At 41.9% G+C, this 21,469-nt stretch overlaps 1 protein-coding gene across 8 annotated transcripts in view; it reads left to right on the top strand.

Annotated features, from left to right (window-relative positions):
- The window catches only part of TNC (tenascin C), a 90,861-nt gene that overhangs the window by 33,031 nt on the left and 36,361 nt on the right, over positions 1-21,469 (top strand). For 7 of the 8 annotated variants that reach the window (XM_019540635.1, XM_019540634.1, XM_019540636.1 and 4 more), the window contains exons 2-10: positions 1,346-1,938; positions 4,098-5,690; positions 7,860-8,123; positions 8,632-8,747; positions 8,845-9,001; positions 9,574-9,843; positions 10,788-10,973; positions 11,261-11,350; positions 12,291-12,554. In XM_019540635.1, the coding sequence (XP_019396180.1) occupies positions 1,476-1,938; positions 4,098-5,690; positions 7,860-8,123; positions 8,632-8,747; positions 8,845-9,001; positions 9,574-9,843; positions 10,788-10,973; positions 11,261-11,350; positions 12,291-12,554 (3,403 nt within the window). In that variant the 5' untranslated portion in view covers positions 1,346-1,475. Of the gene's footprint in view, positions 1-1,345; positions 1,939-4,097; positions 5,691-7,859; positions 8,124-8,631; positions 8,748-8,844; positions 9,002-9,573; positions 9,844-10,787; positions 10,974-11,260; positions 11,351-12,290; positions 12,559-21,311; positions 21,425-21,469 lie in introns of all 8 variants that reach the window. The other variant, XM_019540641.1, reaches the window with a different exon arrangement.

Below are 21,469 nucleotides of genomic sequence, written 5' to 3'. Positions count from 1 at the left end.
TTTCCGGATTATTATCCCTATTTTTTTCTTCAGACCACCTGTCTGATGTCCTATCCTGATAAGCATGCTGTAGTACAACAGACCAATGTATATTGGCTACACTTGGATTGATATTATCTTTCTCTCAGTATGTTTGATGAACTGGATTCACAGGCAGTGTTGATTGGTGCCATTCCTATGCTCTGTGCTTTTACAAGAAGCTGGTTAGCCTGAAAAGTACACCAACGTCCTTAATGTTGACAGTTCTCAGATGCACATTTACACCACTACGGTAGACAAGTTCATTGAGCAACTGAATTTAAGAAACATGTCTTGGAATATAAGCCTCAACACTGAATCCTCCAAAAAGTATAATTAAATGAAACAGTTGGTTTTGATCATTCATTTGGTTTTAGCTTAAACCAGTTGGCTCGCAGGCGAGGGGAGAAGGGACTTGTACGTTTTCTGCTTGAATGTAATCAAAATGTTGAAGTTTTTGTTGTTATTGTTGTTTGTTTTTTTTTAAGAATTAAAATGATGTTAATTTTTTTGTTTGCCTTTTAGACCTGTTCTTTTTCCTTTTGAATAATAGATTATTCTTAATAAGTATCTCAACAATTACTGCTTACGGTACTTGTTTCCAAGTGCCTAAATCCTCACTGTAGGGACACACTCACAGCTCCTGGGGACACCAATAGAATTTATATGCATCTCTCTGAAGTTAGAAATGTTCATTATGAGACTCATAGATGCTAGGGTTGGAAGGGACCTCAAAGGATCATCAGGTCCAACCCCACTGCCAGTGGCAGAAAAAAGGGCTGGGGTCATGTGAGCCCAGCCAGGTGCTTGTCCAGTCTCCTCTTGAAGACCCCCAAGGTTGGGTAAGCACCACCTTCTTTGGAAGCCTGTTCCAGATTCTGGCAACCCTAGCCATGAAGAAGTCCATTCTGATGTCCAACCTAAATCTGTTCTCTGTCAGCTTGTGGCCGTTGTTTCTGGTTATTGCAAGGGATGCTCTGGTAAACAGAGCATCTCCTATTCCCTGCTGCTCCCCACCCCCCAGGTGAATTTGTATACTGCCACAAGTTCCCCCCCTCAGCCTTCTCTTGCAAAGGCTGAAAATGAAGGTCCAGGTTTCTCAGCCTTTCCTCACCAGGTCTTCCCTGCAGAGTGCTATGAAGCAAGTTTATTAAGACTTTGGACAACATTAATATTAAAATACATGTTCTGTGGCTTGAGTCTACTCAGATCCAATTTTGATGAGCACCACTGTTCACTTTTGCTTGGAGGTCGACATACTTTGGGATCATGGATTTTTGTTGGGAAGTATAGCGGGAATTCATTCTATGTAACTTTCTCGTTGCAGGGAGCAAGCACATCAGGAAGAGAACAGATACCCAAATTTGTTTGAACTGGCTATCTGAATTCTACACCAGACTGTGAAAGCAAAACAGTGTTAGAGTACCAAGTGAGTCCCAAAGGAACTGAGCGTTACGATGGGGCTCCCAACTCAGGTTTTGGCCTGTGCAATCATAGTTTTGTTACACCAGCATGTCAGCGGTGGACTCATCAAGAGAATTATTCGGCAAAAGAGGGAGGCTGGTTTAAATGTGACCTTGCCAGATGATAATCAGCCTGTAGTTTTTAACCATATCTACAACATTAAGTTGCCTGTGGGATCCCTCTGCTCTGTGGACTTGGATTCAGCTAGTGGAGATGCAGACCTGAAGGCTGAGATTGAGCCAAGCAAGGACTATAAGGAGCACACAGTGAATGAGGACAACCAGATCGTCTTCACGCATCGCATCAATATTCCTCGGCGGGCATGTGGCTGTGCATCTGCTCCTGATATTAAGGAACTGCTGAGCAGACTGGAGGAGCTGGAGGGGCTGGTATCTTCCTTACGAGAGCAGTGTACCATTGGTGCAGGCTGCTGCCCCAGTGCCCAAACAGCAGAAGGTAGGAGGGATAAGTAGAGAGCAGCTTCATAATAAAGTCTGGTGTTGGCTGCAGATCTTATTTGGAACAAAAGCTAGAGCTGATTTTTTTAAAAATGCAAAATTCAATGGGTTCGTCCATCAGATTTGAAGTTCTATCAAAGACAGGGATTTTTTTTTACTAGAAGATTTGGAGCAACTGCAGACCTCAAGCAGGCAACTGTAGGGATACCGTTCTAAGCTAATTCTCTCCTGATCTCCATATAATTCTAAAGTCTCTCTTGAGTTATATGGTGGGGGGTACAGGGGAGAGCCAGAAATTAGCATTTTTAGTGATTGTCAGCACTCTTTGTAAGGGTCTAATTTTGAGCTGGGTTGAACACCCTACTATTATTGACTACAGTGGGACTTGCAAGTACTCAGCACATTCTCCAGATCACCTCAGAGCATCTCCAGTGACTATAAAAAGGATGAGAGAGACAGAGGGCTGGAAATCAGGAGCAATGGGTCTGTTGTGGCTATGTCACAAACTCATTCTGTGACCCTGGGCAAATAACTTCAATCACAATATCCTGGTCTTTTCATCTGCAGAATAGGAAAAACATATCCAATTCAAATGGAGGTGAGATGTTTTATAATGCTAAGAAGCAGCTTTCAGATCCTTAGATGAAACTGCTAGATTCTCACCTTGTTTGAGAAGAAATAATTCTATTGATTTAAATGGAGCTAGGCTGTTTTATACCTGATAAGATTCTGGCCCCAGATGTTACTTATTATGTAATATAGAGGTCTGTTCATCGGAACTGCCTAAAATCCATCAATGTATAGTTCTTTAATTAATTTTTGGACAGCACTTTGAAGTTGTAATTAATCTTCACAACCTCCCCACTTCCCCAAAGCAGGCCAGCATTATTCTTCCAGCTTTACAAAGAAGTAACTGAGGCATTGAGTGTGTATGTGATTCATGCAAGCCAACACAGCCAATCAATGTCAGAGTTGAGACCGCAGCTCAGCCATTCCTGGCTTCCGGTCCTATGCCTAGTCCATTGGAACAGGCTGTCAGTTTAACACTGACAATGAAATGTCTCAAATTTCTTACTTCCAACTGTTCTTTAGTAAAGAGATACAGCAGTCTATACACCATAAGCTAGAGGCAATGGGAGCAAACAGATACAAGGAAACAGAGAAGTTCCAGGCACCCAGGGAAGCTGAGAGAAAATAACAATAGCAATGTATCTTACTGTACATCTAAAAACTCTTGTGCCTATAGTGTAGTGCTTTATATAGCAACTTATATCTTATATCTTGATGGTTGCTCAAGCAGAGATAGGATAAGTGTGTGGTACGTGGTAATTAATCTCTTTGATGGGCCAGTCAGGAAAATTGCATTAGATGCTGTAACAGCATAGATGCAACCATTTAAATGGTCATATAGGCTAATCTACAAAGTGTGATAATTGGCAACAGGATTTCCCTGTTGTTAGTGTGAATTAAAGAGGTCCTAGGGAATTAAAGTTTACAAGATACACAAGTATGTAATAGTGTTCACTTGAAATGCCTTTATAAGGCCAGATCTCGCTCAGAAACCATTGGGCATCAACATTATCAAAATCAAATCCCTATCAGATGAGCCAAGTTGGGGGCACAAACACTGGGGCTCTCAGGAGAGGCAAAATTAAGAAAGTTTACTCTATTTCTTATCATTTCCTGCCATTATATCTTTTTGCTCCTACCCCCACATCCCCAGTGGCTATGCACCTCTACTCTTGTTGGGTTTGGCTGGGATCTCCTGTAAAAGCAATGGAATGAAGTGTCAGAAGGTGTTTTCAGAGTATTTCTGGGACAACCCAAAAAAGAAGTGTTGAAATCTTAAAACTGCTGGATGTATATCCCAGCCAAACCTCTTGAAGTTTACCCAGTGCTTAAGTATTATGTGGCACGTGTGTAAGCTGGCTATGAACTGACATGTGTAGTGGTACCAGCTCATTTTTTGTTCTCATTATTTTTATTTTTCAAGAGGAAAGTTAATTCTAGTCACTGGAGTCAGCAGATGCTGATCTCCGTTATTTGACCAGAGTATAAATTTTTGGGGGGGGCCAAAGTGCTCTTATCAGTGCTTGTGTAATCTGTGACATGCTGTAGCTCATTGTTTGTAACAAGGTTTCTGATGCACTAATGCAGGTCGAGTGGATACCACACCCTTCTGCAGTGGACGAGGGAACTACAGCACTGAGATCTGTGGCTGCATTTGTGATCCTGGCTGGAAAGGACCCAACTGTTCAGAACCAGAGTGTCTGAACAATTGCTACAACAGAGGCCGCTGTGTTAATGGCAAATGCATCTGTGATGAGGGCTTCACAGGCAAGGACTGCAGTGAACTCACTTGCCCTGGTGATTGTAATGACCAAGGCAAGTGCATTGATGGTGTGTGTGTATGCTTTGAGGGTTACACCGGAGAAGACTGTGTTGAAGAGCTTTGCCTACCACCATGCAGTGAGCATGGGAAGTGTGTGAATGGGCGGTGCATGTGTGTTGAAGGCTTCACTGGGGAGGACTGCAGTCAGCCCCTGTGCCTGAACAACTGCAACAACCGAGGGCGCTGTGTTGAAAATGAGTGTGTCTGTGATGAGGGCTACACAGGTGAAGACTGTAGTGAACTGATCTGCCCCAAAGACTGCTTTGACCGTGGCCGCTGCATCAATGGGACTTGCTACTGTGAAGAGGGCTACACTGGGGAGGACTGCGGGGAGCTGACCTGTCCCAACAATTGCAACGGCAATGGCCGCTGTGAGAATGGTCTGTGCCTCTGCGATGAAGGCTTTGTGGGAGATGACTGTAGTGAGCGGAGGTGCCCCAAGGACTGTAACAAGCGTGGCCGCTGTATCGATGGGCAGTGTGTGTGCAATGAGGGCTTTGAGGGCATCGACTGCGGTCAAGTGAAGTGCCCCAAAGATTGCAACAACCGTGGGCAGTGTGTCAATGGACAATGTGTATGCTATGAGGGCTTTATGGGTGAAGACTGTGGTGTACTAAGGTGCCCCAAGGACTGCTCCAACCATGGACGCTGCATCAATGGACAATGCGAGTGTGATGAGGGTTTCATGGGTGAAGACTGCAGTGAGCTGAAGTGTCCCAATGACTGTCACAACCGTGGACGCTGTGTCAAGGGGCAGTGTGTGTGCGATGAGGGGTTCATAGGCGAAGACTGTGGTGAGCTGAGATGCCCCAATGACTGTTACAACCGGGGACGCTGTGTCAAAGGCATCTGTGTGTGTGATGAGGGATTTGTAGGCAATGACTGCAGTGAGCTGAGGTGCCCCAATGACTGTAGCAAACACGGACGGTGTGTCAATGGGCAGTGCGTGTGTGATGAAGGATACACAGGAGAAGACTGTTCTGAACTGAGGTGTCCCAATGACTGCCACAACCGAGGACGCTGTGTGGATGGGGAGTGTGTGTGTGAGAAGGGGTTCACTGGAGTGGACTGTGGTGAACTTGCTTGCTTGGACAATTGCAACAACCAAGGCCGCTGTGAGAACGGGCAGTGTGTGTGTGACGAAGGTTTCACAGGGATTGACTGCAGCCAACTACGGTGCACCAATGACTGCAACAATCAGGGACGCTGCATTGAGGGGCAGTGCGTGTGTGATGAGGGCTTCACTGGAGAGGACTGCAGCCAACGATCCTGCCTCAACAACTGCAACAACCTGGGCCGCTGTGTTGATGGACGTTGCGTCTGTGATGATGGATACATTGGCGAAGACTGCTCTGATGGTAGGTTCTAATGTTAATTATAGCCAACTACCCTTAAATAACCCTGTTGTTTATTTGGCAGTTTCTTTAAAGAAGCTGGATCCTGATTCTGACCTTGTTTAAGTGGGATATCTCAGCAACTTCATCGATTAGTAGCGTTACAGCTGTGAAAGCAAAGCTTTGGTCTCCCTTATGGCTCATGTCTGTAAAACCTACGCTTGTATGCGTCTTTGATGGCTAACCTACCAAGAGTAGAGTAATTCTGGTGTTATAGATATGTATTAGCTGGTCCAGTTTCTCCCCTGGTATAAGCTGGCAATGTTCCCATGAACATCATTGGAGCAGTAGCAGTTTATAACTGCTGAGAGTTTGGCCCCTTGACCACTCATTCTCCTCTCACATGACTTTTTCTCTTATGTTTGTTACAGCTGTACTGGGGAAAGCCTATAATTGTATCTGCAAGAATTAGACTCAGCCCTGGGGGACATAAAGTGAGCCTGAAACCTAGTGGTAGGGCTACAGCAGGATTGGCCAAGGAGGTTGCTTTTAAAAGAACTATGGAGAGAAATTTGACCTACAAAAAAGGGAAGTGTATGTACCTCTAGGAATTATGAAACATGCAACAAAGATTGCAGGGCTTGATACTCTGAATTTCACGTGTTTCTGAGCATGAGGTCCATGATTAAGGATGCCTTTATAACAGTTCTTATTCATAATGGACTGGGAAAGTAAAGTTGTACACCCACACTATATTTACTGTTGCAGCAGTACAAAGCAGAGCACAGGCAATGCTCTGCTTCTTTTGGCACTAAGATATGACAGACTCTGGGATTTCATCTGGCAGTAGCTGTCCTTTGAAAGTAAAGCAACCTGAACAAGTACCTTAGCTATGAAATCAGAGGCCAAATTGGAAACAAGCAAGGTGCTAAGCTCTCTGCTAAGCTCCTCTGTGAAATCAGTTTTACCTGCTAAAGTCAGAAAATGATGCAGAACTCACAGTAATGGGCACAGATGTCCAAAATATTGTAGCAATTGTTTTCTGGGTTCCTGGCACTTGGACTCTCGCATACTGGTCTTCAGGTGCCCAGAGCCATTTTTTCCAAATCAAAGTAAAATTTGGCTATTTGTGTAAATAATTTTTAATTTAGGTCAAGGGTCGGCAACGTGTGGCTCCCAGGCCAGATTCAGCCCACAGAGCCATTTGATCCAGCCTGCTGATGCGGGGCGTTGGCAGCAGTTGCTTCCCCTTGCTGCTGCAGGGAAAAATGGTGGCAAAGGCTGAGTCCTAGCATCCGCCCTCCCACCTCTGACCCAAATTTGGTCAATCTGGCCTACAGCCTTAAAAGTTTGCCGAAAGCTGATCTAAATTATTGGGCTCATCAGAGAGCCAGCATAAAGGCAGGAATTCTGGAGTGGTAACTTAGATATAGAGGTTCCATTTAGTTCCTGACTATCATTTACACTTTATCACAATAAATTATGAGACACACAGGAAGCTGAATTCTGGTTCAAAAGTCTAGTTGAGTGGATTTTGGGGTGGGTAAAACACTAACTGATGGTATGTACAAGTGATGACGGACTCATAGCTAGCTCACGAATGATAGGACACACCTCCATCTTCTTTGCCATTTTGCAAGCAGCCTGAACTCCAGGTGTGTAAGAATAAATGAGCACAGGGCCTCTGTTTACTCCCATCCCAGGGAGAACCAGGGAATGGGCAGATTCTTGGCTCCATCACTTCCATTTTTCTGGAGTTAGTAATTTATTTTTAGTAAAGGTTACAGCCCCTAAGTAAAACAACTTCTAGTCTTTCCTGTGGGAGGTGTTATACCTTTTGCTGTCCCACTCATGGTATTTCCCATTCCTTATCACCCTCATCTGAAAGAGACATAAGCCACATTTTATGCTCCTACACAGTGGAGACATGTAGTACAATGTGTTGAACAGTAGGCTGTATATGGTGTGACGGTAGGAATAGCCTGTGATTTCCAAGCCTGTCTGTTATCTATATTAGACTAAATGTGTCTTTCTTCAACACACTAAATTGTTTGAATGGCTTTGTCTATTTATTTAATGATGTTCTGTACAAATGTATGTCTGGGAATGGGAATTAGTGTAATAGGGCAAGTCAGTATATTCATTACACTGACCTTTTATGTCTTAAAAGCATATTTTATTCCTTTTTGGCAGTATCCCCTCCAAGTGACCTGACTGTAACAAATGTGACAGATAAGACTGTCAATCTGGAATGGAAGAATGAAAATCTAGTCAATCAATACCTCATCACCTATGTTCCTACCAGTATTGGTGGCTTAGATATGCAGTTCACAGTGCCTGGAAACCAGACATCTGCCACAATCCATGAACTGGAGCCAGGGGTGGAGTACTTTATCCGTGTCTTTGCCATCTTAAAGAACAAGAAGAGTATTCCAGTCAGCGCTAGGGTAGCAACCTGTAAGTTTAATAAAACAAGGCACTATTCTCTATGTTTCTCCATTTCTCTGCTTCCTAATGTGCTTGTTTCTATTCTTATTTTTCTTCACTAATATATTCCTGTATGTTCTGGACCAAACCAGAGCCTCTTCAGTTTTCTTTTCCAACTTCTTCTGAGGCTGAATGATAGAATTAAAGTATTGGAAGTTTCCAGCTCTGCATGGTGCCTTCCAAGAAATATCATTAGATTCCTGTATTCCTGCATGACAAATGAAACGTTAAGGCTATTGTACCGTATGTGTAAAATCATTGTCATTCTTCCAAGTAAAATATGAAAGCATTTTCATCAGCACTATTGTAGCTAATATTAAGATGATCCTTGTGTTATATCTTCAATGCCTGCTACTACAATTCACTTGTAAATGAATGTCTGCCTGTCTGTCTATCAGATGCGTTTGTGGGTGTGTAGTTTTCTGGTTTGTGGCAATACCATCACTCATGCAGTTGCCACCTTATTTTTCTGTCACAGATCTGCCTGCTCCAGAAGGCCTGAAATTTAAATCTGTTAGGGAGACATCTGTGCAGGTGGAATGGGATCCTCTGAACATCTCTTTTGATGGATGGGAGCTTATCTTCCGAAATATGGTGAGGAAACAGCTAATACTGTGAAGTCTCCATTACAAGTGAAGGGTCTTGGGCTCTTTGTTCGCTTCATTCCAACTAGTTGTCTTCTGCATTACAGAAAAAGGAAGATAATGGAGACATAACCAGAAGTTTGACGAGGCCTGAGACATCATATATGCAGCCAGGCCTGGCACCGGGACAACAGTATAATGTATCTCTGCATATTGTGAAAAACAATACCAGAGGACCTGGACTCTCCAAGGTGATAACCACAAGTAAGTGCCTTTCTGCTGTTTGGGGCAGATTTTGGAGATGTTAAACAAAAAAAAAAAGCAAGGCAAGACTAGCAGCAATAGAACCATTTGAAAACATAAAGAAAACTGTATAAGCTTATGTAAGAGTCACAAGGAAAAATGGATCCCTTCCCTGACTAACTGTTTGGTAGAGGAAAGGATTTTTTTTTTTCTAGATGGCCAGGTGTGAGCATACCCTTTATTCCTTTCAGAATATAGGAATGTGAAGGAACATCCCCATTCCCCCGACATACCACACTGAAGTTACTTGGCACAGGATTCCTCTTGCAAGTCAAGAACCTGCTGAGGTTTCTGCTCGTCTTTCCTGTGCCAGCGTGCTAGGGTCAGAGAAGGGCTGGATGAATTTATCATTTTCAATCTACATCCGTAGAAAGTTAAAGTCCATAAGGAAATAGGCATGAAAATGAGCTCCAGCTATAGGCAATCCCATGCTTTAACTTTGATTTGATTTAGCAATTAATGATCAAAGTCCAGACAACATTTGATATCATCATGAGATAGGAAAACTCACATTTTTCCTCTTCCTATGACAGAGCTTGATGCTCCCAGCCAGATAGAGGCAAAAGATGTTACTGACACAACTGCTTTGATCACATGGTTCAAACCCTTGGCTGAAATTGATGGCATTGAGCTTACATATGGCCCCAAGGATGTTCCTGGGGACAGAACAACAATTGACCTCTCTGAAGATGAAAACCAGTACTCTATTGGAGATCTGAAGCCATTCACAAAGTATGAAGTGGTGCTGATCTCTCGCCGTGGAGACATGGAAAGCGACCCCACGAGTGAAGTCTTTTTCACAGGTAAAAGGTTTCCTACAATCATCATTACCACAATGATACTACTTAACTGTGTTGTATTGTGTCAGTCTCCAGGTACTACACCAATACAGCAATACATCAGTTATAGAGGCTTATGCAAGTGAATGAACACAGAGCAAATGCACTGTTACACAAAAAGTTTTTGAATATGTCCCATTTTCATAAGTGATTTTGGTGCCTAAATCCTATTGACTTTCAGAGAGATTTAGGTTCCCAAGTGCCTATGGACTACTCTACATGGAGATACTCAGGAAAAATAATGGGGGACCCTCAGAAAAAAAGTCCAACTTTATTTATTTATTAGTTTTACATAGATAAATCCCCAGAAGAGGACTTAAAATAAAAACCAGATAAATCAATAATAGAACAAACTCCCTAACAGTCCCCCCAAACTGAACCCTATCTGCTGAAAGTCTGCCCCTGTATAAAGGTTTTAAGACACTTTTGGAAGATGACTGGCTCTGGCTGTAAGCAACCAAAGGGGGCAGTTGGGTGCAGAGCTGAGGTGCAACAGCTGCAAAGGGCCTTCCATGTGCTTTTGCCAAAAAAACTTGGTGTAGAAAAGGTATCTGCAGTTTGGTCTTGGCTAAACTTAGGGATCACCATGGAATATAAGGAAGAATGTAGTCTTTTAGGTAAACAGGTCCAGCCTATTTAGGGCCTTATAGATAAAATCAGGACCCTGAATTGAGCCCAGAAAGCTATTGGAAAACATTGAAGACAAGATCCCTGGTGTAATGTGCTCTTGATGACCACCCCCACCCATCCACTCAGAAAGATGACCACCATGTTTTACATCAGCTGCAGCATCTCTATGGTCTTTGAGAACAGCCCCACATAGACTGCACTGCAGTAGCCTTGAGCTTATGAAAGCATTGTTCCCTCTCACCTGTCATGAGAAAATGAATTGTTTTTTCCTTTCACAGATCTGGATGCTCCAAAGAACCTGAAGCGCGTGTCTCAGACAGACAGCAGCATCACCTTGGAGTGGAAAAGGAGTCAAGCAGACATCGATAGCTACAGGGTCAAGTTTGCCCCAATCTCAGGTGGAGACCATGCTGAGATCACTGTGCCAAAAAGCAATCAGGCCACAACCAAGGCTACACTCACAGGTAGGATCACTGCAAGATTGTTGAAACAGTAATTATCTGAAGACCTAACCTCATTTCACCATGACCTACAGTAGCAAGGTAAGAGGGTGCATCTTATATCATGGTTACTAAGGGTTTACAAGTAGAACTAGATATCCTGACTGCTCTAGACTTGTCTGAAAATCTGCCCTTGATGTTTACAGGAAAAGAAAATTATGAACATTCCTTCAACTTGCATCTTTCTTTAAGAAAAAACTATTAGAACCATGTATAAATAGTAAGTCATATTTGTATTCCTTTTCTTATAGGTTTGAGGCCTGGAACTGAATATGGCATTGGAGTTACAGCAGTGAAGGAGGACAGAGAAAGTGCTCCTGCTACTATTAATGCTGGAACTGGTAAGTAGCTCCTTGCCAGGAAGCAACAAAGCAAGCTAGAGTGGCTTGAGGGTTCCTCTTTCAAAAACAATACTTAAACTCAAGCAAATATATGCATGACATTTAGACTTGGTTTGGAATTTGCTGATTTGTCAAAACCAGAACTTTTCCTAGGAATGTTCCAGGTTCGACAAGCTGTTATTGAAAGAAATTGCTTGGCTCCAGTTTGAAATTTCTGGTAAAACCAGAGGGGGAAAGGTCCCAGCACAGTTAGTAGATTAATGGCTGGACTCACCTGCCATGACTGCATTGCATTGCCATGCAATAATGGGAGAGCAGAAGAATCCCATCCCCTCAGAGAGGGCTTTAACAACTGGGCGCTGGGGCATGCTGATGTTCTCTTTTCAACACCTTCTTTCTCATGAAAATTTTACAGATGTGTTGATTTCATTCTGATGTAGGCTTGGACCTGCTGCTAGGGAACAAAGAGGAAAATCAGCCAACAAGAATACCATATATGTTGACTCCAACAGTTAATAGAAAATGTTAATAGTGGGTATACTTAACCTTACTCTAGGACTCTAGAAAAATTCCAAAAAATGAATGTTTCAAAGGGTCAGATGCCACCTCTCATCCATAAAAATGAGAGGTGGCATCTGACCTTTTGAAGCACTGGGTTGAAATGAATTAAAGCAACAGAGATTTTGATACCATTTTTGTGTGTAAGTGGATAGAACTTTGCCCGCCTTTCCTTAGGCCAAAGAGCATGGTCTGGAAGACAAAGAAAGAGAAATCAGGCTCTGATTTATCATTATGTCCTGAATGTGTTTAAGCCACTAACTATTGCTCCATCTGCAGTTTCCTGAAATCATGCCCCAATGGCACTACTAGGCTCCTGTATGAGGAAACATTATTTATTTATTTATTTTTACTTATAAGTAATCACTGTGTTAACTTCTAGACCTGGATAGTCCCAAGGGCCTGGGGGTCAACGATCCCACTGAAACTAGCCTCTCCCTGCGCTGGAGGAGACCACTGGCCAAGTTTGATCGCTACCGTCTCACTTATGTTACCCCCTCTGGAAGGAAGAATGAAGTAGGGATCCCAGCAGATAGCACCTCTTACATCCTGCAAGGACTCGATGCTGGTACAGAATATACCATCAGCCTGATAGCAGAGAAAGGCAGACATAAAAGCAAACCCACAACTGTCAAGGATTCTACTGGTGAGTAACAGCATCTGAATGGATGCACTGTGCTAAATCCTTTGAAAAGCTGAGTGAGCTTGGCAGTCCAAGCAATATGTCACTTGCTTTCCAAGATGGTGTTGGTAAGCATCTTAATACACATCAGTTGGCTAGAAAAGCCTTGTTCACCTTGGCCCGGTTTGGAAGACTGAGGAAGAATCATCTAGGTCCCTTATCCTTATCCTTTTCTTTCTCCATCTCTTCTGTGGTTTTCTTCTTTGTCCCTTAAGGATATCCATACAACATAGCTTTTTCTTTTGCCAGGAATGCAAAACCTCATCCTCTGTTTTCAAAGGGACTAATTTTTCTGTGTGTTTGTATTTAATCATTGATTTTGTTTTCCTGTAGTAAAGCAATCAAAGAGGAAGGAGGACTAAAATAATGACAGTGCATTCTTTATCATGCTTTTATTCCCCCTAACCAATTTACCTTACAGCTTTGTCTCTGGCCACCTCACACTTCACACACTGGCAGGGTCAATACGGCTCTGTTTTTGTCTTCCTATTTTATCATTTAAGAGCATAAAAAAGCTAATGTTATGATACTAGTCACAGTTGCCTGAGTCCATTGTATAGCATGATTAACTACAATGGTCTAAATAGAGAAGGCCTATTTCTGCCTCCCTTATTCACAGGAAGTGCTGTGAAGCAGTACTCCAGCAACTGTACCGAAACTGGTGGCATTGCTCCTTGACTATGGAACAGTGCAAAGTGAATAAGCATGACGTACTGATAGGGCTGCATCAAACTAAGGACTTCAGTATGAAAAATAATTGAGTGCTGCATGTTCTCAGGGTGTTTATGTGTAAATACCATGGGATACAGCCTCACCTGTCATCAGGTTGAAACATGGTGGAAATCCATGGAATCGAATCAGTTAACACCAGCTGAAGATCTGAGCCTGAGGGCTTCATGTTCTTTATGCCCTCTAGACTACAAGCCTCTGCATAAACCACGATTTCACAAATTAGTAATAACGTACAACAGACTATTGTCCTGGTCATGTGAAAACTCAAAGTTAAGTTAGGGGTTGAGCCTTATTTTTGTGCCACAAAGTCCATCCAAGCCAACTTTTTTGTTATACTAATTTTCATGACAGCTGTGCCTATAAATGCCTCAGGGTTGAGCTGCTTGAGGCAGCTGAGGGTTCATAGGCTACACGCCATAAAAAAAGATCAACGATAAGTTAATTGTATGATAAGTCAGGCCAGAAGCTGAGCTGGAGAAAATTTAGCAGGCACTGATAGAGACCCACTAAGTAAAAGTCTATACACCAGAGATGAACAAAGCTTTGAACAGGAAACACACAGGGAGGTGAAAACATTTAAATATCACACTGTGGAATTTCCCTAGCTAGGAATTTCTAGCATCAGAGGCCAAATCTCCCAAACCCTTTTCTGTTTTTGCTTGGGATTTTTTTTTTTATATATATATCCATCAGACCAGTATATTGTTTTAAGCCTTTTCTGAAAACTACCTTTACAAACAGAGAATCTCCAGCAGCAGTATCTAAGATGTGAACCTATCTCCAGGATTTTTCCCTGGACAAATGCATCCAAATCCATAAGTATCAGGAGACTAAAACAGTGCCCGAGAATATGTGAGACATGGGGCTGCTTCTTTCTTTGTTCTACTCCAACTTCCAGGCCACATCCCCAACTCTGCTTTGAACCTCCAGTCCTCAAGACAAGGAAAGCAAATCTTACTTCACCCATTCTTCCTCCAGCCGTAGATGCCATCAGATCCATTTCTCTAGTGGGGGGAGTGTTTCCGCTGAGCTGCAGGTCAGAAAGAAACTAATTAAGGTAGAAAGTACCATGCTCATGACTAGAACTGAACTACCTCTTTGTATCCTCTGTGTATGTTATTGGTAAGGAGGAAGCACAATGGACATAGTTTGCAAACACGCCCTTCACTATACATATTCCTCTTCCTCACTGACCAAAAAGGAACCAGATTCATATTGTGGATTTTATAGTTCACACTCCATTTCTGGCAGGGAATATTTGCTTGCAAAATTCCTTTTATTTACTAATATTTCTAGTGTAGATTTTCTATTTCCTCCCAAAATTTCAGACTGCTCAGTTGGGCTTCTCAGTCTGCACAATTCAGGGAGCTTTTACTTTTCTTTTTCAGGGTAGGTATTTCTTGATTTGCAGTGTTAACATTTCTCTAGCTGAAGCCCTGTAAGATAGAGATTCCTTCTGTCTTAGAGTGGAAACATTTTCTTATACACCGTATATATGTTTGGCTGGTTCCCCCTCTGCCTCACATCTTCTACCCCTTTCTGAGTATGAAAGCAACAAGCACTAAGAAGTTTTATGTTTCATGCAAAAAACTGGCAAAACAGATGTCTTACTCTTTGAGGGGTTGGCACATACATGAGTAGCAGTCTTCTCTTCCTACTACTTCTCTGAGTTGGCTCTTTGTCTGAAGTAGAGATTCCTGCTCTGGTGCTAAAAGGTTATGTGTTGAAGCCCAGAATGGTGGGATTCAAAGTCAAGTCATAAATGTGAAATACTGCATAAGTTGACTTTTATAAGTGAAAAAAAATGAAGGAATTAAGTGTTTCATTCTGTACCTTCTGCTTACATGTTTTTTTATAGCTGTATATAGTCTAGAACTAATGCAGGGAACAACTCCTGGCCCAGATGAGCACTCAGGCTTCTGGAGCTCTCCTGCTCCTGAGGCTTCTGGGATGTGGGAGGCTACGCTGTGGGACCTTCTGGTCTCCAATATAACAGACCATGGCTTTGGTCTCTCGTGGAAGGCGGATGCAGGAGCCTATACTAGTTTTGTGGTGGAGTATGAGGAAGTGACATTGGCAGCTGGGCTCCCTGCAGAAGTCTTCATGCCCGGAGAATCCTTAGGTGCTGTGATTGATGGCCTCCAGGCTAACACCACCTATAAAGTCAAGGTGTATGGAATGGCGGGAGGACAGCGCTCCCATCCTCTGGAAGCTGTGGCTACAACAGGTATGCCCTTTCTGTTCCTTAACAGGGCTACTACTATTTATTAGATACTACAGCCAGAATATATTGCATTTTTAGTTTAGCATGACCTGAGAAGCAAAGCTGGGAGAAGGGCTAGGAGAGCCTTTTCTGAGCTTGAAAAGACCATTTCTTCAAATGCATAGCTTTCCAAATACATTTCTTGAGGCAGACATTCAATCTGTAGTTCAACCACGTAACCCAGTTTTGAGGAAACTGAACAGTCAGACTGCATCTTTGTCTCTCCTTGCTCCATTTCTGGAGAACTGCCTGAGTGGCACAATGGAGATCCTGGAGGAGGAGGGACAGTAATACATCAGGCATGAGGCATGTGGAAATAAATGAATGGACTTTGGAAAAGCCAAGTGCCTGCTTAACATTCCTATGCAATGGAACATAGATTGTGCAGAAATTACTGATGAGTCTTGGATGTGATTATGCCTTGTCTCTGAAGGCAAAATAAGAGCTGGCATATCAAGTGCTGAACAGGAGCATGGCTTGGAGAAGATAGCTTTCTACTCTGTCGAATGCCTTAAGAAGATTCATTCTGCGTACTAAGGATCCTTGTTTTCATCCTGTTCTGTTCTGTTTAAGTCCTCCTTTTCTTTATGGCTACTGCTTGGCATCGCTTGGCACCCCTTTCACAAACTTAAGGTAACATTTTTATGCAATGACCAGGTGACTCATTCTGATAGTCCACTAAAAAACGGTTTACCACTAAAAAACTGAATTGCTAGTGAATACTGCATTTATCCTCTGCTAAGTAATGGCCTGTAGCTGGCATTTCAGCTATCAGTACAATAATTTTAAATGTGGACTACTGTAATATATTAAGTGACAAAAAAGACAGTGGATGCAGCTACATGAGACACTACTGTGCAGTGGTTACTGTACAATAGTGTTATTGTATAATCAAGTACTAAATAAATGTGCAGTAACCAGAGTTATTGTGCAATAGTGCTGGCAAACATCTTTTTAGTGACGCTACTGTGCAATAGCATATTAGCACTGTCCGTACTGTGACACGTTACTGTACAGTATTATTTGGCTACTGCACAGTCAGGGTCTCAAGTAGACATGCCCAGTAAGTTAAACCCTAGTTCTAATTATCATTTCTTCGGGAAGCACCACGGCTGCAAAGACACTGTATAGCCAGCTTAATCATCAAAAGAGGGTTATTTAAATGGAACACCCAAAATTGGCTGGAGGTTTCATACTCAAGGATAATGCTGAAACCCTACCTTGAAAAACCATAGGCATATAATGTCATTGGGTTGATAGGAGAGCTCTATCCAGTAAAATAAATTACCAAAGAAAGAACTAGAAATAATAGGAAAGCACACCTCCTTGTTCCCCTCTATTCCACATAGACATGGAAATATCCTGGCAGCACTTTAACATTTGTATAGTGAAAATGCCAGCAAGTCATTGTAATGGAATTTCTTCTGGAAGGCTCAAACTGTCAATGTGGGAAAATACAGGCCATATCTACAGAAGGATACTTTGGTTGAAAAGTTTTAAAGACAGAATGATAAACGCAGGTATTCCACTTTGAGAAACAGCATTTATCTATTGTCCATCCAGCACCATTGCACATGGCTGTTAACTCCTGTGCATCTGTTGTTCATTCATCTCTATACCATATAACATTCTAGTTGGTTCTCAGCCATCTGTCTGTAGCTTCTAGATTTTTTAACCACCTCTGTTACTTATTTAGCTGTCTGATTCCTATTCACTTTGTTATCCAGCCATCTCTTACTTTTCAGATTAGCTGTTTGCCATTCATCTAGTTATTATTCATCTGTTTAGCATCCATAGATTTTATCAGCTATGGTACCTGAATACTTTCCATGTGTCCTGATATTTTTTAATTTCTCTGTCTTTTATATGAAACCATGCATGTTTCCTATGGCCCCTGGCAGATGTTACATTTATGATGGTGTTAAGCTGTTAATTGTGTCTTAAATACGAACTTGGCCACACATTCGGGCACTTAATGGCATGACAAAATGGGAAACCATAAAAATATTTCACAAAATGTGTATAATATGTTTGTAGCTGGTTTCCATTGCACTTTAAAAGAAGCGTGTGGCAGGTTTCCTGACATGTAGCCTGATCCTAGCTACATGGCAAGCCTTGGTTGACAGCTTCCCCGTGTTGGCAGTGTGACAGCTATGTAGTGCAGCCCCCACTTTTTTCAAGGTGCCAGGTCAAGGGAGCTCATCTGATGATCCAGAAGGCTGACTGCCTCCCCCACAGCTCCCACAGAGTGGTGGAACAAGGCACTTGACACACCCCAGACAGGGGGACCTTGGGACTGAGAAGAGGTTCTGCGGTCACAGGACCCCAGAGCACCACAACCTTAAAAAATTGTGTTTGCATCTAGGCTCCACAGAAGGTTTTCTTACAGCTTGGGGCTCTGGGACTGGCCCCGCTGTGGTCACAGGAATAGGACCCACGCTTAACTGATTGTTGGTCCCAGCCCTGGGACCACACAGCTCAGGCCAGGCTGTGGGCATCCAGCATTCAACTTGCTGGCGCAGGGGAGCCAGTCTCTCCCTATGATCATGATCCCAGGATCCCCCTGCCCCTGGTAAATAGTAATGTTGTGATTGGAATCAGATTCTCAATCCCAACATTGTGTGTCTTGCCACCTGTGCATGTGCATCATGACAGAAGTTGGATTGTTGGGATCAGATCCCATCACATCATTAAATTAATGTATGCCAGGGGCTATTATGCATTGGTTTCAAGAAGGGTTCATCTCTCTTTTTTATATCCTTTCTTAGATAAAATAATTAAATCCTTAGCTATGGTTGCCAGCCATTTCTGCAGTAAAAATTATTAGAAAAAATATACCAATATAGATATATGCCCTGCAACTTTAACTAAAGTCAGTAGAGTCCCATTGATTAAATTAAGCAGCAGAATCCAATAGAGTATGTTTAACCATGTATCATGGTAAGATCAAGTATTTCAATGTTACCAATGAGGGTCTCACCCCCATCTGGGTGGCTCAGTGGAGGAATGACCCTACCTCCCTGTAGTAGTAGCATTCATGAGAAACAAAGTTCTTGCTTGTAAATAATATCACCAAGCAGAATTGGGTTTATTTACACTAGAACTAGTGAAATAAAAGGGGAGGGAGTGGAGTGAATGCTTATTTCAAAATTCATCCCTTTTTATTACATTCATTTGGGAATTTTGATCAGAGTTTAGGTAGGTTAAAATTATGGGAGAGATTTAATTTTATTTTTTTTTAAATCTTATTTTTTAAAATTTCACCAAAACTTTAAATTAAATCAAATACTGAACAACACTAAGTTTGTGACTGTAAAAGCTCTGGAATATTTAAAAGCAGTCTTTATTTTCCTCTTCCATGTGCTTTTCAGCATGTCTCAATAGGTCCTCAGCTCAGTTTGCATGACCATTCTCCACTGGAAGTGTCTGCATCATTGAGCTGTATCCTTTTGTTAATTTTGCTACCCTTTTATTTCAGCTGGTCTGGATACTATATGTATGCATGACTATATACTTGGATGTACTCCACAGTGCATGATAGCTACTAGCATGTATGTAAAAAGATCAGTATTAAATCAGCATTTGCCAACTAGTAGCATACTTCCGTGATGCTTGAGTTTCTGCTATGCCTAGAATAGCAAAGAACTGGATGTCATCTGCTGGCAAATTGCTGATTTTGCAAGTGAAGTCTACATACAGTTGATTAAAATGTAGGTACTGCACCGTTTCCTCTGTGGATGTTACAGTGATGTAACTCTGAAGTCAGATAACAGCTATAACAGTATCCTCATTGGCAGAGAGGGAACGAATGCAATCACTCAGATGTGCTATTGTGACCATGAAGTTACTTTATTCATATTGTACTAAATATAGGTCCTAATTCCCATTTTCACACCAAAGTAAATTAGGACTTTTTGCCTAAATCAAGAACAGAATTTCACTGATACAGAATTGGTATAAGTGATAGAATCCATCCCATAGGCTTCTAATTTTGTTGAAGTTCAGCAGAAACAGTGCTTTTACATAAATATTTGTCTAGAAATGTATTTTCTTGATATCTATTTTGTTTTTCTTGAAAACGTTTTTAATCGTGTTTTCTCCTTTGAAAACTTTTTTTTGTGATACACAAGTGTCTGTTTGGAGACAGATGTTGAATCTAGGGTATGTACTTGTGCTGATCTGACTAATGATAGAAGGCTACTTGCTGCCTTTTAACTGAGTACCATCAAGACATGAACGTTGGGCTGCCATCTGAGTATGAAATGATCCAGTTAGTCCACTAATAAGGAAATAGTTTTGCATGACTAATTAAAGTTTCAGGAATGTAACCTGTGTCTGTTGCCTACCAGCCTTGATCAGTACCAGCTCTCTCTCATCTGCACAATGCTCAGATTTCTCAAATCTGACTATGGAACAAGGCATAGATAGCATGACCCATAGATAGCATGTAAACTCCCACAGAGGACTATCACTGTTCCATCTCAGCCGGTATCATAAAAGCTATTTTATGAAAGATGAATCAACTTTTATTATTTTTTTTCCTATTTTAGAATCCTGCATGTGTACAGATAGGCAACCACATAAGTCTGTTTTTCTTTGGTTAAGGAGAAAGTTAGCATACTTCTCTTGTAGCTGAATACACAATCTGGTAGGGTTGTCAAGCTGTTCAGTTGACCGGTTAAATATCGTCAATTGACTGCATATTTTTTGGCAAGTCAAAGATTATAGCAAATTTACAAAAGGCTTACATTTTTTGTAGTTTTCTGGACATAAATATGATTTTTTAAACAGCTTTTTGACACATTTATTAAAGTAAAATTTGTGCTTTTTCTGTGTATTACTTGGATCCACTAGCAATTTTTTACAATTGATGACTGATAATTGACCAGTCAATTGACTGAACTTTATTTGACCAGTCAAATAACCAACCCTGTAAGCTGGATCTCAATATATTTGCAATATCTAGCATGCATTCCATTTCTGGTTTGCATCAGTAGTGTTAGCTGACATATTATATAGATAAGAGGCATGCTGAAGAGATTTAGGGTCATATCCTTAGCATACATAAATCAGCAAAGTTCCTCTGAGGCAGCAGAACTGCTCATTTACATCAGCTGAGGATATGTCCCCATATCACTAATGAAAACTAGTATCCCTGAATTGTTACCTCTAGTGGCTTATGCTCTGGTTCTCGTGTGGCCGTGTATCAGGGCAACATTAAGCTTCATAATCCTACCTCTGCAATGCTACCTCTGACCTGGATTCAGTCTCCAAACAATCAGTTCGCCATCTGCTTTCTCTGTGTTTCAAAATCTGTAATGCAAACTCCAGAACCTAGTTTTCTCAGATGTTAGGCTTCATTTTAGTGTCTTTGCTTTTTTCCTTAGGAAATTTTAACTTGTAATTTACCTTTGTTTAGCACTTCTAGTCACAGCACCCGGAGAAACAAACAATGAAACTTCACTTAATGCTACCTACCCTGCACCTACTGAGCTAAGTTACCTAACAGTTCCGAGCACTGATTCTCACACTGAGCTGTCAGCGCCCACTGCCTTTTCCATCTCAGAAGTCACTGCCCAACTTCATGATCTAAAAGTAACAGACAGGACATTCAGTAGTTTCACCCTAACATGGGCAGCACAAGATGAGGTATTTGATCAGTTCTTTATCACTCTGAAAGACCTGTCCAGTTTAAACAGAACACTGGAAATCTTTTTGCCGGGAAGCCAACGAGAAACAGAATTTACCAATCTCACAGCTGGCACACAATACCAGATTAACCTCCATGGAAGTGCTCGAGGTCAGCTGTCTCAGTCACTGGAAGCTATAACCAACACAGGTATTTTTTTACGGATTTTGCTCGCCATCTGTTCTTGTTTCTGCT

The sequence above is a fragment of the Crocodylus porosus genome, unplaced genomic scaffold (assembly GCF_001723895.1).
Source record: "Crocodylus porosus isolate Cpor-Errol unplaced genomic scaffold, CroPor_comp1, whole genome shotgun sequence".
Classification (NCBI taxonomy): domain Eukaryota; kingdom Metazoa; phylum Chordata; order Crocodylia; family Crocodylidae; genus Crocodylus; species Crocodylus porosus.
The sequence above is the reverse complement of the archived record's forward strand: the minus strand, read 5'-3'. Positions and strand labels throughout refer to the sequence as shown.